The sequence below is a fragment of the Lagenorhynchus albirostris genome, chromosome 2 (genome assembly GCF_949774975.1).
Source record: "Lagenorhynchus albirostris chromosome 2, mLagAlb1.1, whole genome shotgun sequence".
In the NCBI taxonomy this organism is placed as follows: Eukaryota; Metazoa; Chordata; class Mammalia; order Artiodactyla; family Delphinidae; genus Lagenorhynchus; species Lagenorhynchus albirostris.
In genome coordinates this window covers 86,324,459-86,340,502 of record NC_083096.1, presented here as the reverse complement: position 1 = coordinate 86,340,502, position 16,044 = coordinate 86,324,459, and the positions used below count along the sequence as shown (strand labels likewise).

The 16,044-nt window shown below is 42.0% G+C and overlaps 1 protein-coding gene across 1 annotated transcript; it reads right to left on the bottom strand.

Annotated features, from left to right (window-relative positions):
* Positions 1-7,643: 7,643 nt before the first annotated feature.
* Positions 7,644-15,197, bottom strand: BCL2L15 (BCL2 like 15). Its single transcript, XM_060142401.1, has 4 exons — positions 15,071-15,197; positions 14,629-14,750; positions 10,251-10,475; positions 7,644-9,611 (listed from the first exon to the last, which is right to left on the bottom strand). Exons 1-4 carry the CDS (start codon positions 15,195-15,197, stop codon positions 9,594-9,596), a joined length of 492 nt encoding a protein of 163 aa, XP_059998384.1. The 3' UTR covers positions 7,644-9,593.
* Positions 15,198-16,044: the final 847 nt, after the last annotated feature.

Here is a 16,044-nt window from a genome sequence, read left to right as displayed (position 1 = left end):
TTTCTAATCTCCTAGTGTTGTGGTCAGAAAATATGCTTGATATGACTTCAGTTTTCTTAAGTTTACCAAGGCTTGATTTGTGACAGAAGATGTGAGCCATCCTGAAGAATGTACTGTGTGCACTTAAGAAAGTGTATTCTGCTGTTTTTGGATGGAATGTCCTATAAATATCAGTGAAGTCCATCTTGCTTAATGTGTCATTTAAAGCTCGTGTTTCCTTATTTATTTTCATTTTGGATGATCTGTTCATTGGTGAAAGTGGGGTGTTAAAGTCCCCAACTATAATTGTGTTACTGTCGATTTCCCCTTTTATGGCTGTTAGCATTCGCCTTACGTATTGAGGTGCTCCTATGTCGGGTGCATAATATTTACAATTGTTATATCTTCTTCTTGGATTGATCCCTTGATCATTACATAGTGTCCTTCTTTGTCTCTTGTAATAGTCTTTATTTTAAAGTCTATTTTGTCTGATACGAGAATTGCTACTCCAGCTTTCTTTTGATTTCCATTTGCATGGAATATCTTTTTCTATCCCCTCACTTTCAGTCTGTATGTGTCCCTAGGTCTGAAGTCAGTCTCTTGTAGACAGCTTATATATGGGTCTTGTTTTTGTATCCATTCAGCCAGTCTGTGTCTTTTGGTTGGAGCATTTATTCCATTTATATTTAAGGTAATTGTCAATATGTATGTTCCTATTATCATTTTCTTAATTGTTTTGGGTTTGTTTTTGTAGATCTTTTTCCTTCTCTTGTGTTTCCCACCTAGATAAGTTCCTTTAGCATTTATTGTAAAGCTGGTTTAGTGGTGCTGAATTCTCTTAGCTTTTGCTTGTCTGTAAAGCTTTTGATTTCCCTGTTGAATCTGAATTAGATCCTTGCTGGGTAGAGTAATCTTGGTTGTAGGTTTTTCCCTTTCATCACTTTGAATATATCCTGCCACTCTATTCTGGCCTGCAGAGTTTCTGGTGAAAAATCAGTGATTACCTTATGGGGATTCCCTTGTATGTTATTTGTTGCTTTTCCCTTGCTGCTTTTAATATTTTTTCTTTGTATTTAATTTTTGTTAGCTTAATTAATATGTGTCTCAGCATGTTTCTCCTTGGGTTTAACTTGTATGGGACTCTCTGTGCTTCCTGAACTTGGGTGGCTATTTCCTTTCCCATGTCAGGGAAGTTTTCGACTATAATCTTAGAGACAGGTCTCTCAGATTGCCTTCATTTCTTTTCATTCTTTTTTCTTCATTTTGCTCCGTGGCAGTTATTTCCACTATTCTATCTTCCAGTTCACTTATCTGTTCTTCTGCTTCAGTTATTCTGGTATTGATTCCTTCCACTGTATTTTAAATTTCAGTTATTGTGTTGTTCATCACTGTTTGTTTGTTCTTTAGTTCTTCTAGGTCCTTGTTAAACATTTCTTGTATCTTCTCGATCCATGCCTCCATTCTATTTCCAAGATCCTGGATCATCTTTATTACTATTACTCTGAATTCTTTTTCAGGTAGACTGCCTATTTCCTCTTCATTTATTTGGTCTTGTCAGTTTTTACCTTGCTCCTTCGTCTGCAACATATTTCCCTGTCTTCTCATTTTGTCTAACTTACTGTTTTTGATGTCTCCTTCCCACAGGCTTCAATGTCATTGTTCCTCTTGCTTCTGGTGTCTGCCCCCGGTGGTTGAGGTTGGTCCAGTGGCTTGTGTAGGCTTCCTGGTGCCTGTGCTCTGGTGGGTGGAGCTGGATCTTGTCCTTCTGATGGGCAGGGTCACATCAGGTGGTGTGTTTTGGTGGGTCTATGAGCTTAATATGACTTTAGGCCTGTCTGCTGATGGGTGGGTTTGTGTTCCTGTCTTGCTTGTTGTTTGGCATGAGGCATCCAACACTGGAGCCTGCAGGCAGTTAGGTGGGTACAGGTCTTGGAGTTGAGGTGGAGACTTCCTGGAGAGCTGTTGCTGATTAATATTCCCTGGGGCCAGGAATTCTCTGGCAGTCCAGCGTCCTGGACTCGGGTGCTCCCACCCCAGAGGCTCAGGCCCAACCCCTGGCTAGGGAACCAAGATGCTGCAAGCTGCAAGGCAAAAAAATAAATTAAATAAGGTGGGGAAAAGAAAACAGACTAACAAAACCCAAGACAAATAGCAAAGACAAAAACAAACAAACAGTAACAACAACAGTTTAAAAAAAAAGAAACAAAGGAACAAATAAAACCCAAGACAAATGGTAAAAGCGAAACCAAACAAACAAAAACAAAAACTAGAAGCACACACACATACAAAAAACGAAACAAAAACAAAGGAAACAAAACACAAGAGAACAACCAGACAAATAAGAGAACCCAAAAAACGAGATCAAACAATTAAAAACAAAACTAACAAAAACAAAAAACAAGAAACAAAACAAAAGCAAATGCACACACACACAAAAAGCAAAGAAAACATAAAACAAACACAAAAATGATTTTAAAAAGATTAAAAACAAAACATAACAAGGAAAAAACAGAAAACACCAAAAAAGAAAAGTAAAAGCAGAAAAGTAAAAAACATAATAAAAAAATTTTAATAAAAAATAAAATAATAATTTTAAAAAACAGAACAAAACATTAAAAAAATAGTAATAATAATATTTTCCTGGGGTCTCAGCTGTCAGTGTCCTTGCCCCCACCGTAAGTCACAGCCAACCTCCACTTCCCTAGGAGGCCTCCAGTACCTCTGGGTAGGTCTCTGGACCCACTCTGGGCACTGTGTCAGTAGCTCAGACTCTGACCTGGCCCAACTGTCGCTTGTATTTGCCCCCAGTCTCAGTTGTGGGAACACTCACTGTCCATTCAGATATTTCATATATGCAGGGTTTACCAAGCTGATTGCGGGGATTTAATCTGTGACTTGTGCAGCTGCATGTAAAGATTTTCATTCCTCTTCCTTAGGTGCCCCGCCCCTTGGGCTCAGCTGTGATTTTAGTCCCAGCTCTGCACATGCGCCACCCACAGGGGTCTGCTCCCGAAGCTGCCCTGGAGCACTCGGGACTGCCCTGGTGACGACAAGATGTAGAGGTGGCATGGCTGCTGGGGTTGTGGGAGCCCCGGCAGTGACAGGTGCGCAGGGTTTGGGGGGTTGGCAGCTGTGAGAGATCCAGTTCTGTCAGTGAGGAGGTGCCCGGGGAAGCCGGTGGCCATGGGCATGAGAGATCTGGCCCTAGTAGGAGCCTTTCCCAGCACTCAGTGGCCATTGTGAGAAGCGGAGGCCCTTCCTAGCCGGGGGTAGGCACGAGAAAGCCAGCCACAGTAGGGGCTTCTCCTAGCACCTGGTGGCAGGTGTGTGTGTGCAGCCTCTGTGGGGACCTTTCCTAGCACTTGGGGGGACAGGGGGTGGCGCATGGGAAGAGAGAAGCTGCAATGGCGGCTCCACCCCCTGCGTGTCACTCAACAGTGGCACCTGGCTTCTGTGGCAGTCCAGGTTTCCTCCATAAGCATTCCGGTTGCAATTGCCTCCCTCCCGTCCCCTCAGGCTGTCTCCTCACAGCCAACAGCAGTCTTCTCCCTGGGTTTGCTCTCCAGTATCCACATTCCAGCTCCCAGCCCTTGCGCACACCAGCAGACACATGTCCCAGTCTGGGGCACGCAGGGATGTGGCACAGACCATCTGTGTAGGTCACACTCTGTCCTGTCCTGGCTGCCACAGACCAGCCATTTCACCCTCCTCTGACAGCCTCAGATATTCCCCTTCTGTCCCAACTGATTTCCATGTTGGTGAGGGGCCTTCCCCAGATGTAGGAACCTCTCCTCTTCCTCAGCTCCCCACCAAGGGGCACAGGCCCCATGCTGCTTCCTCTCCTCTTTTTCCCTTCTTTTTTCTTTCGTCCTACCTGGTTATGTGGGGATCTTTCCTGTCCTTTCCCGTGTCCAAGGTCTTCTGATGGTGTTCAGCCAGTGCTCTGTGAGAATTGTTCCATCTGTAGATGTATTCTTTTTTTTTTCAGTTTAAAAATACTTTATTGACAAAAATGTTAACCATCATCTGACAATGCAGGGTTGCCACAGACCTTCAACTTGTAAAAAACGCAGTATTTTCAATGCACAATAAATTCAAGAGCAAGAAAATGAGGTACGCTTGTATTTCATTAGATTTCCTAATAGGTTCAACTAGTTAAAAACAGACTTAAGAACTAACTTGGTAACTGGTGAGAGCAGAAAGACATAGGCATAATAGAGAGTAGACCTGTAGTGTAGAGTACACTCGATGTTATGAGCACCTGTCTATGTTTTTTTTTTTTAATTTTTATTTTATATTTGAGGATAGTTGATTCACAATATTGTGTTAGTTTCAGGTGTAGAGCAAAGTGATTCAGTTATGCATATACACGTATCTATTCTTTTTCAAATTCTTTCCCAATTTAGGTTATTGCAAACATTGAGTAGAGTTACATATGCCATACAGTAGGTCTCTTTTGGTTATCTATTTAAAATATAGTAGTGTGGGGCTTCCCTGGTGGCGCTGAGCCTGTGCGTCCGGAGCCTGTGCTCCGCAACAGGAGAGGCCACAATGGTGAAAGGCCCGCGAACCGCAAAAAAAAAAAAAAAAAAAGAATACATCTACAGGCTCCCGACGTGCGCAGCGCAGAGGGCGGGCAGGTTTGCGCCTGCCCGGCTGCATCGAGGCTCCAACGGGCGCTGTGAACCACAGCAGGTTCTCGGCTGCTCAGCGCTGCATCTCGGGCACGCTGGCCTCAGCCTCCCCCTGCTCCTGCACTGGCCGCAAGGCCTTGTCGGGCCTGGGGGTGCCTCACTCCTGCAGTCCTGAGCCCACCTCGAGGCTCGCGCACGTATCCGGGAAGCACGGCACGAGGCCAGCGAATGAGTCGCAGCACGGCGGGCTCTCCTCCTGCACCGGGCAGCCCACAGGCTCCCCCGTGCCGCTGCCCAGCCCCACCGGACCCTCCTGCGAGTTCTGACTGACGTAGACCACGATGATGTTGCCCTTGAAATTCATCACCTGCCCGCTGGAAATAAACGTGGAGTTACTGTTTCCAGTCACATTTCCTACAAAGGCAGAGGAAGAGAGAACACGCAGAGGACATGATCTAGCAATCCCACTTTTGGGCATATATCCAGAGAAAACTATGGTTGGAAAGGATGCATGTATCCCAATGTTCACTGCAGTGCTGTTTACAAGAGCCAAGACATGGAAACAACCTAAATATCCATCAACAATGGATGGATAACGAAAATCCATTGTGGTATGTATATACAATGGAATATTACTCAGCCATTAAAAAGAACGAAATAATGCCATTTACAGCAACATGGATGGACCTAGAGATTATCATACTAAGTGAAGTTAAGTCAGACAGAGAAAGACAAATATCATATGATATCACTTAAATGTGGAATCTAAAAAAAATGATACAAGTGAACTTGTTTACAAAACAGAAACAGACTCATAGACTTAGAAAACAAACTTATGGTTACCGAAGGGGAAAGGTGGAGGGGGGGATAAATTGGGGGTTTGGGATTGACATATACACACTACTATATTTTATTTTATTTTATTTATTTTATTTTTTTTGCGGTATGCGGGCCTCTCACTGCTGTGGCCTCTCCCGTTGCAGAGCACAGGCTCCGGACGCGCAGGCCCAGCTGCCATGGCTCACGGGCCCAGCCGCTCCGTGGCATGTGGGATCTTCCCAGACCGGGGCACGAACCCGTGTCCCCTGCATTGGCAGGCGGACTCTCAACCACTGCGCCACCAGGGAAGCCCTGTAGATGTATTCTTGTTGCATTTGTGGAGAGGCAGAAACTCCACATCCTTCTACTCCTCCACCATCTTGAAAAACCTCCTTGAGTTGGGTCTTGAAGATGTGAGTAGAGCCTGAGAAAAATGCTCTACACACATGTAGAGCCATAACAATAGAATGGGCAGTTGTGGCCAGACCCTGGGGGAACTTGAATACCAGGCTGAAAAGTCAGGCTCTATTTGATGGGAAATGGAAAACCATTGCTTTTTTAAGACAACTTTATTGAGGTAGTATTGACATACAATAAACTACACATTTCAAAGTGTAGGTTTGATAAGCTTTGGCATGCGTACACAGTCATGACACCATTGCCATCATCAAGGTAATGAATATATCCAATTATCTTCAAAAGTTCCACTGAAAGATTTTAAGAGAATGATAATCAAAGCAATGCTTTGGGAAAATGATAGTTTTTAAAAAGTAAATGCCTCCTTCTGATACATTTTTTTAAGTCTCAAAATCTCCTTCAGTGGCATGTAAAATTTCAAAATGAATTATACCATATCGAAAACGGAATCAGAACAAGGGACAAAGAAATCACAGCTTTGGCCAATTTGGTGGCAGTATATGGGACAGACTGGAATGGGGCAAGCTTGCAACAGGACAATCAGTTGAAAGCACAACTAGAAGGCTTCGCCAGTAGTCCAAGCAGGGACAAGAGTCCCTATAAACTCTTGTAGGGAGAGTCAGGACAAAAAGGAAGGAATAAGTGAGAAAGACTAACTGGGGGAGTAGGACTGGAGGGAGGGAGAAGGGAAAAATGACAGGATTTGAGCTAGTTGGATGGTAATCTGGGAAAGTGTGGTGATAAGAAAGGTTGATAGAAATAAAGAATTAGAGTTTGTGGATATGGATTTAGCAAGAAGGGAAAATAAGTCAGACATAGGAATCACTCACACTGAGGTGAAAGGTAAAGTAAGATTGGCTTGCCTTTGTGGGAGACAGAGTTAATGGAGAGAAAAAAGTCAAGCTAGAACTTTATGAATTCCAAACCACAGGGGCTCCAAATTGTTTAAGCAGTGCTTAAAATATTCCAGGCACTGGGCTAAGCCCTTGACAAAGTGTACTGTATCTTTTGTCCCTCACAATAACCCTATTATGGAAACATAGGCACAAAGAAATTGGATTACTTGCCCAATGTCACATGATTTGTCTATGGTGAAACTAAGTTGTTAAAATCAGACAACCTAAATGCCTTCTTGATCTCTGGGCTACAGTGTCTTCTTCTTGCAGCCCAAATCACTTCAGCATTCCTAGGATAAAGGGTGGCCTAACAACAAACACAACACCCAGGCCAGAGCTGCTTTACCCATTTGCCTGGTATACTCCCCAGGGGCACCATATCCTCTATCTCAAGATACTACAGTATAGGGGAGTTCCCTGGTGGTCCAGTGGTTAGACTCTGTGCTTTCACTGCTGTGGCCTGGGTTCAATCCCTGACTGGGGAACTAAGATCCCGCAAGCTGTGTGGCATGGCCAGAAAAAAAAAATACTACAATTTATTTTTTTCCAGTTTTATTGAGCTATAACATTGTGTAAGTTTAAAGTATACAGTGTAATGATTTGATATACATATATAGTAAAATGATCATCATAACAAAGTTAACATATCCATCACCTCACATAGTTACAATTTGTGTGTACGGTGAGAACTTTAAAAATCTACTCTCTAAGCGACTTTTAAATATACATTACAGTATTGTTAACTATAGTCACCATGCTGTACGTTACATCCCCAGAACTTTTCATCTCATAGGAAGTTTGTATCCTTTGACGACCTTCACCTGTTTCCTCTACCCCACCCCGCCCCCACCCCCTGCCCCTGGCAACCACCGATCTGCTCCTTATTTCTATACCATTCAATTTAGATTACACTTGCTGAGAATTAGTTCAAATGCATAGAGAGAAGAATTTTATTTCAGGAACAGAACAGCATTAGTCAAAGTGAAAATAATGATTTCACTTAAGAGGTCAAATACCACAAAACTCACCATGCTGAGTTTACAGTAATGTAAGGGACAAAGGAATACATCAAGTGTCTTAAATTGGTAGCAAAAACAGATAATTTCTACTAAAGAGAAACATGAAATCTCATTTCTGGATTACTAACCTAATTGTGATTTATCGAAGAATAGAGGAAATAGCATAACTTGAAAAAGTCAGAATACATTAACAGCACTACAGCTTTATTTCTGTGTATCTAGGGGAGCCAGATGGCTGGCTGGGTGAAGGGAGGGGATGTGGTTAACTTTGTTAAACTTTAGCCAAAGCCATTAACGCCTCTCTTAGAAAAATAGGTATAGTAATGCTTTAGTAGTGATTTTCTTCTTGATGTTCAGGTAAATCGTCTGGTTTGGGGACTTAGAGATGAAAAAGTCTCTATTTGATGACTGCTTACTAATCTATGAGATTATTAAGAACTGCTATGAGATACACAGACCATAGAAACCATATGTTTTACCTCCAATCACTTGTGGCAGGGCCAGGGAAATGTATACCTTCTATCGAATTCTCAGGAGTCATAGAGCTCCTTTTGCCAAAGGTTCTAAAGAAAGTGTGGACTATGCAAAAACTAACAAACACTCAGACGAAATTCTGAAAAAGGAGTTACCCTATCTACAGCTCTGTTTGGAATTATCATGATTGCAACAGAGTTTAAATTACACAAGGAGAAATGTTCATTTAGCTTTAGAGGAGGGGTCTGCAAACTTGAAGGGCCAGATAGTAAATATTTTAAGCTTTACAGGACAGGCTATATGGTGTCTGCTATAACTACTCAACTCTGCTGCTGCGATGCTAAAACAGCCATAAATAATATGTAAACAAGTGAGTGTAGCTGCATTCCAATAAAACTTTCTTTACAAAAAAAAATTTTAAAAGCGGTGGGCTGATTGGGCCTGTGGGCTCTAATTTCCCAACCCTTGCTCTAAAGTGACAGTTCTCAAAATTTATGTGTATATTAGAATCACCAGTGGATCTGATTAAAAAGTTAGGAACCTGGGCCCCAGCCCTCCCCTACAGAATCAGAATCTCTAGCGGATGGGGCCTGGAAATCAGCAACATATAAGGTCACATGCAAGTGGTATGTAAACTGTACTTTGAAAAACACTGTGGTATGTAGCTAGCCTCATCTAAGCTGGGATGGCCCTACTGTCCCCGAAGTGGGCCAGCACTTCCTGCATCCTGTGGCAATAAAAATGCAGCAACTGTTTTATTGCTCTTTGGCCTTCCTAGTAGAAGAGCAGATGAACAAAGTGCTATTTTTTTTGCTTCCAGCCTTGAAAATACATAAAGTAAGTTGGCTCAGGTGAAATTAATATGAGATTTAGGTTATGAATTTAAAAGAAAATCCTCAACTTAAAATAACAAGGTTTTCTAACCAAAGATCTCCCTGAAACCCTTTAGACTGCAAAATTAGTAGACAAGATCCTTACCAGAGGACAGGACTAAATCTGAAGGAATGGTTTACTGTGTGTTCCCTTTTCCCCACAGTATCTCCAGCAAATGCCTGCCCTGTTGCCTGGAATTCCACTACTGATGAGCCACTACTTTAAGTCTGGAGGTCTTTGCTTCAACAAAACCTCATTAAAACTCATGTAAAAACAGAAAGTATAAAATCTCTACAGACCTCTGGGAGCTGCTCCTAACTTTAACAATCAGTAGAAAACAGGTTATTCAGCTAAGTTCAGTTCTGTCCAAGAGAAAGAAGGTTTTGATTTGGTTGTTTCTGTTTTAATTGCCAGAGATCTATCACCCGATCAGTCAAAGAAGATCAAAGTTTTTCAGGCTGGAAAACAGCTCCACCTCTTCTTCAGCTCTCCAGATTTTCCTAGGAAGGACAATGAATATCCTACAGTCAAAGGAATGGTCTTCAGGAACTCCCTAAAGAAGCCAGAATGACCCACAGATAACTCCAGGGAAGAGAGCTCTTACTAAGGCTTCTGCTGATCTTGGAAATGAAGGGGAGTGCTCTAAGAGAGCACATGTTCTAATGATTACTAAGACATGGACTTAGAATGCCTCCTACTGTTACCACTACAGCAGATGTCACTAACTGTTTTTTTGTTAGATAATAGTAAGATGATTCTGAACTTCCTCAACACACACCCAAAAGATGTTAGGGAAAAAAGACCCAGAAATTTACCAGTAGAGCAAAGTCACACTGAGATTAGAACTCCACCACTAATATACTTCATAGATGATTATGTACAGGAAGTGGAAATTAGCTTGACAAAGTAAGCAGTCAACATTTTAGGCAGCCTGGCTCTGGGGTCCAAGACCCACTGGCTGAGCTTCTGACTCCTCCCCTTTTCCATGGCAAAAAAATCCCGGCATTTTCAGCAAAGTTGGAAGGCCAGTTTCCCTGCATGGTTTCCAACTGATGGAAAGAACCACGAATTGGAGTCCCAGAGATTAGTACAAAAACAATGCAAATGTCTAGCAAAGCCAGGGGCCCCAAAATACTTACCCAACCTCCCTGGCCCTGGATATACTCTCGGATGGCAGTGTTCCCAATGATCATATTTGTCATGGGCGTAGCCACCTGTCTTGCCATCTCAGGAGTCATACGGACCACACATTCAAGAAGTTTCACTGACACTGCCAGAAAGGCTCTCTCATAAGCCAAGCTGGAATCCTGGGCACACCAGGCCTTGCTGAGAGAATTAACTGTGTCCTGAAGTATAGCTCCTGCCTGGGGTAAGACATGAGATCTATCAGTGGAGTATCACTGAAAAAGTACAGTAGGCTGCAGGTGTAGGAATCCAATAAAACAAGTGTTTCTCAAAGAGTGGCAAGTGCACATTGGTTGTATCTAAGGTAATCTTAAGAAGTAGATGGATATAATTCAAAAAGAGTCATGTACCACAATGTTCATTGCAGCTCTATTTACAATAGCCAGGACATGGAAGCAACCTAAGCGTCCATCCACAGATGAAAGGATAAAGATGTGGCACATATATACAATGGAATATTACTCAGCCATAAAAAGAAACGAAATTGAGTTATTTGTAGTGAGGTGGACGGACCTAGAGTCTGTCATACAGAGTAAAGTAAGTCAGAAAGAGAAAAACAAATACCATATGGTAACACATATATATGGAATCTAAAGAGAAAAAAATGGTCATGAAGAACCTAGGGGCAGGACAGGAATAAAGACACAGACCTACTAGAGAATGGACTTGAGGACATGGGGAGGGGGAAGGGTAAGCTGGGACAAAGTGAGAGAGTGGCATGGACATATATACACTACCAAATGTAAAACTGATAGCTAGTGGGAAGCAGCCTCATAGCACAGGGAGATCAGCTCGGTGCTTTGTGACCACCTAGAGGGGTGGGAGCGAGACGCAAGAGGGAGGAGATATGGGGATGTATGTATATGTATAGCTGATTCACTTTGTTATAAAGCAGAAACTAACACACCATTGTAAAGCAATTATACTCCAATGAAGATGTTAAAAAAAAAGAACAGAAGAAAAAAAGAAGTAGATGGATAAACTTTTCTTACTTTAGTATTTTTAATTGATTGTAATGGGTATTAGAAAAAACCTAAGCAGCCAATCAAACCCATGATTTGCTCAGGATGAACAAAATGATTAAAGGAAAAACAAAATGATTTGAAAGAAAAATACGAAGTACATCATAGCAGAGTTGGTCAAATTCTAAAGGTATGGCTTGAATGACTGAAGTCTGGGAAACTCTAAAGTAAAAAATAGATTAGCTTTTCCTCTTTCTCTTTCCTTCCCCAAAAGTTCAATCCAAGAGTCATTAGATGGGGCTGAGTAAGGTCTATTGTGGTGTAGTGTAGGGGACCCATGGTGGTCAAAGCAGGGTGTCAGAACCTAAACAAGCCGAGAAGGGCATCCACGGTGAGAGTACCTAGATCCTGGTTTCCAAATAGCATTCTCCATTAAAAGAAACTAGAGCTCCCTGGCGAATGGCTAATTTCAGGCTGGGGCTTGGAAAATACAAGATCTTCTGTCAGAAATTAAAGAAGTGCTCAGAGAATGATAGGGACATGCCAAAAAGACACAGTCCAGGTTGAAAGGTGGAAGCTAGGGCAATTTGAGCATACAGATAAATAATAATAGTAACAGATTACAACCCACTGAATAAAGTAGGAATTCATGGGTCCACGTTGATATAAAAAATAAATAAATGAATAGATTAAAATTTTAGTGAGAAATGGGGCATTTACATGGTTTCAAAGGACTTCCCTACAAGACACTTACTAATTAAAGGTGAAAAGATTAACTTGACAGTGAAGAAGCCTTGCAGACACTATTTTAAGTGATTAAAGTTAACACCAGTACTGGGACAAATTGAAATCTGCACCACTTGATAGGATGCAGTGAAATGAACACAGCAACACTTCTGTGCAATTCCTACCAAAGGTACATATCCTGTATCGATTCAAGAGGAAATATCAAACAAACCCAAGTTAAGGGACATTCTTCAAAATAATTGGCCCATAATCGTCAAGGGTCAAGGTCATGAAAATCAAGGAAAGACTGAGGAACTATTCCAAATTGAAGGAGACGAAAGAGACATGACAACTAAGTGCAATATCTGATTCTGACCTAGATCCTTCTGCTATGCAGGTGACCCTTGAACAACTCAGAGGTTAGGGGAAACAATCCCCTGCATAGTTGAAAACCTACATATAACTTTATGGTTGGCCCTCCGTATCTGCGGTTCCACATCTGCAGATTCAACCAAGTGCAGATCGTGTAGTACTGTGCTATTTATTGAAAAAAAATGCATATAAGTGGACCCATGCAGTTCAAACCTGTGTTGTTCAAGGGCCAGCTGTAAGTGAAAGTCTGAGAAAATCTGAGTGGGATCTGAGGATGAGATGATAATGTATCAATGCTAAATTCCTGGTTTTGATGGTTAGACTGTGGTTATATAAGAGAATGTCCTTGTTTGAAGGGGGTGATGGAACAACATGTTGGCTACTTACTCTCAAACGATTCAACTTTTCTGTGAGTTTGAAGCTGTTTCCAAAATAATTTGTTTGTTTGTTTGGGGTTTTTTTTTTGTGTGTGTGGTACGCGGGCCTCTCACTGTTGTGGCCTCTCCCGTTGCGGAGCACAGGCTCCGGACGCACAGGCCCGGTGGCCACGGCTCATGGGCCCAGCCACTCCGCGGCATGTGGGACCTTCCCAGACCGGGGCACGAACCCGTGTCCCCTGCATCGGCAGGCGGACTCTCAACCACTGTGCCACCAGGGAAGCCCCAAAATAATTTTTTTTAATTAAAAAGTAAAAGTAGATCCAGCTACCAGCTACCTAGGAAAGCTTCAGTGCAAGCAATTAGGTGTGATAAGTCCAGTTCTGCCTGAGCTGCATTCAGTAGGAAGATAAAGCATAATGGTTAAGGGTGTGGTTCAGCACAGAGATACAGAGAATAGATTGGTGGTGACCAGGAGATAGGGCGAGGTCAAAATGGGTAAAGGGGGGACTTCCCTGGTGGCACAGTGATTAAGAACCCACCTGCCAACGCAGGGGACATGGGTTCGAGCCCTGGTCCAGGAAGGTCCCACATGCCACGGAGCAACAAAGCCTGTGGGCCACAACTACTGAAGCCCGCACGCCTAGAGCCCGTGCTCCACAACAAAGAGAAGCCACTGCAATGAGAAGCCTGCGCACCACCACGAAGGGTAGCCCCCACTCACCACAACTAGAGAAAGCCCACGTACAGCAACGAAGAACCCAACGCAACCAAAAATAAAATATTAATTAATTAATTTAGAAAACCAAAAAGAACCAAAATGGGTAAAGGGGGTCAATTTTATGGTGACAGAGAGAAACTAGACTTTTGGTGGCAAGCATGCTGTGGTGTATACAAAAGTGGAATTATAATGTTGTACACATGAAACTTATGTAAAGTTATAAAGCAATGCTACCTCAATTTAAAAAAAAAGTGTGATTCTGGAATCAGTCTGGGTTCAAATCCTAACTTCAACACTTACTAAATAATCTAATTACTTATTTCCCTATTCTTCAGTTTCCTTATCAGCTTAAATGGATACTAAGTCAGAAAATACTTTTTGAGGGCCTATTGTATATCATGTTCTGTTCTAGGTTGTGTGAATATAGCAGTGGACAAAATGGGTTAAATGTTTGCTCTCACAGTGTTACACACAGATGAGAGAGGTTGCACTGTGGATAACAGTTTCTATAATGCCTCATAGAGTGGTGTAAGGATTAAATGAGATAATAAATGTAAAGCATTTAGAATACTGTCTGGCACATGGTAAGTGATGAGTTAATATTAGCTGTCATTATTGATATTAATCAGCAACCTCTTCTAGAACATTGCCTATGGTATTTATATCCCATACAAAGTCCAGGAATCAGGACACTGATGAAAAGCCAGATACGCCCTAGTGGCTGCTGTACTTATCCTTCGTTGCGTCGGATTTGTCAAATGCCTATCCTTCCTGTATATAATTTTATTGCTGGACCTTGAGGAAAAAAAGATGTCCACTACCAGCAAAATAAATACTAAAACAGGTGCATAAAAGAATAAAATGCTTTACCAAGAATAAAATGCTATATATATGCTCTATGCCATTAAGCACAGCTCTGATGAAAAACAAATAGAAACAATCTGAAGGCTGATCAGCCTATGCCAAAAGCTCTCCACCTCAATACCACCTAGGCTTTGATTAACTGCTAAAGAATCGGCAGTTGAAGAATTCCTGCTGTATCTCCTTGGATGCATTAAGCCCCCAAATCTTTCACAGAACATTTCTAGTCACAGTCATATAGGAATAGTAAGAGAAGGATATCTGAAATAGAAAAAAAGCAGCAAACAATAGAAGGAAGTAGCAGAAACTTGACCTGTCCCTGAATGGTTTCTGCGATGATGTTTTTGGCAGAAGCTTCCAATTCTCCATTGAACTTGTCACCCAACATCCGAAGGCGACCAGCAATGATGGCCACATCAAAAGAGAAGACCTCTCCTAAAACAGAGGGAACACAGGCACATTCGTCACAATGCTTGAAGGGATGGCAAGTCCCAGGAATCTGGGCGTTGAAAAAAGTTCTCTAGACTTTTTAAACAATTTGGGCATCATTCTCTCCCAAGAAAATCTTCAATATTCTGTCAACACCAATAGAAGACAGAAAATCTCCCTTCACTGAGAATCTCTTTCCCTTCTATAAAGACTTCAGATATTGCTGAAAGCTTAGAGCTTACCTTTTGAAACTTAAGAAGAAATAAGTAAGAATATTCAGATTCTCTTGTTGACCTGCAATTACCACCTCAGGCCAGGAGCCTTACCTGAATCTACTTCGTCTGCACAACGTAGGGTCCGGTTAGCAACCTGACAAGTGGGACCTAAGAAGTCTGTGAGTAGAGAGTCTATAATGCATTCCGTTTGCTCCTCAAAGGTTTGGGGGCTCTTCATTTTAGGTGTTTATGGCCAAGTTTTGCTTTTCTACAAAACAAAGCAGTTTTCAGCTCAGAAGGAAGTCAGAAACACTGGTAAACCAGATGTGTCCCTCTTGTAAAGTTTCTTAATGGGACATGGAGTCCTGGACCCTTTCCCACCACCTGTCTACAAAACAGCTGCTCAGAAAGATGGGACTTCTCTGAAGAGCTCACCCACACACAGCTAGGGAGGTTTGTTGAAGACTTTCAGTTCCTTATCTCAGAGCCACACCCAAGCCAGTACCTAGGGTTAATGAATAACTTTAATAGTTAGATAGCCAATCTAGAACTGAAAGAGTCAAGGAAGAGCTCTTGGGCAACACTGAGAAACTTCCTGCTGGGTTCTGGGTATGGTGTAATTTAAAGAAAGAAATTTTGAAGTTCTATTACACAAGCATTCAACTCCTGACTATGGCATTTGTTTGCCACTATCACACACCGATTACTTACTGAGTACCAGTGTGTAAGAAACTACACATACTTGGCACTATAAATAACCCAGAAAAACAACACAGATACAGTTCCCATCCTCATGGGGTCATACTTCAGCATGAATGACAGATATTAAATGACTAATCATATAATTTCTTGTGCTTATTAAGATATAGTGTGTTACTACAGTGTATAATAGGGAAACAAACCTGGGGGTAAGGAAGGCTTCCTTGAGTAGTAACATCTGAGATGAGCTCTGAAGGACAAGCAGGGATTCATTAGGCAAAGAGTAGGAATAAGACCATTCCAGATGGAGGGTATAAGATATATAAAAGCTGAAAAGATGAATAAAAATTTGGGCATTTGAGGAATTGTAAATGGGGACAACACAA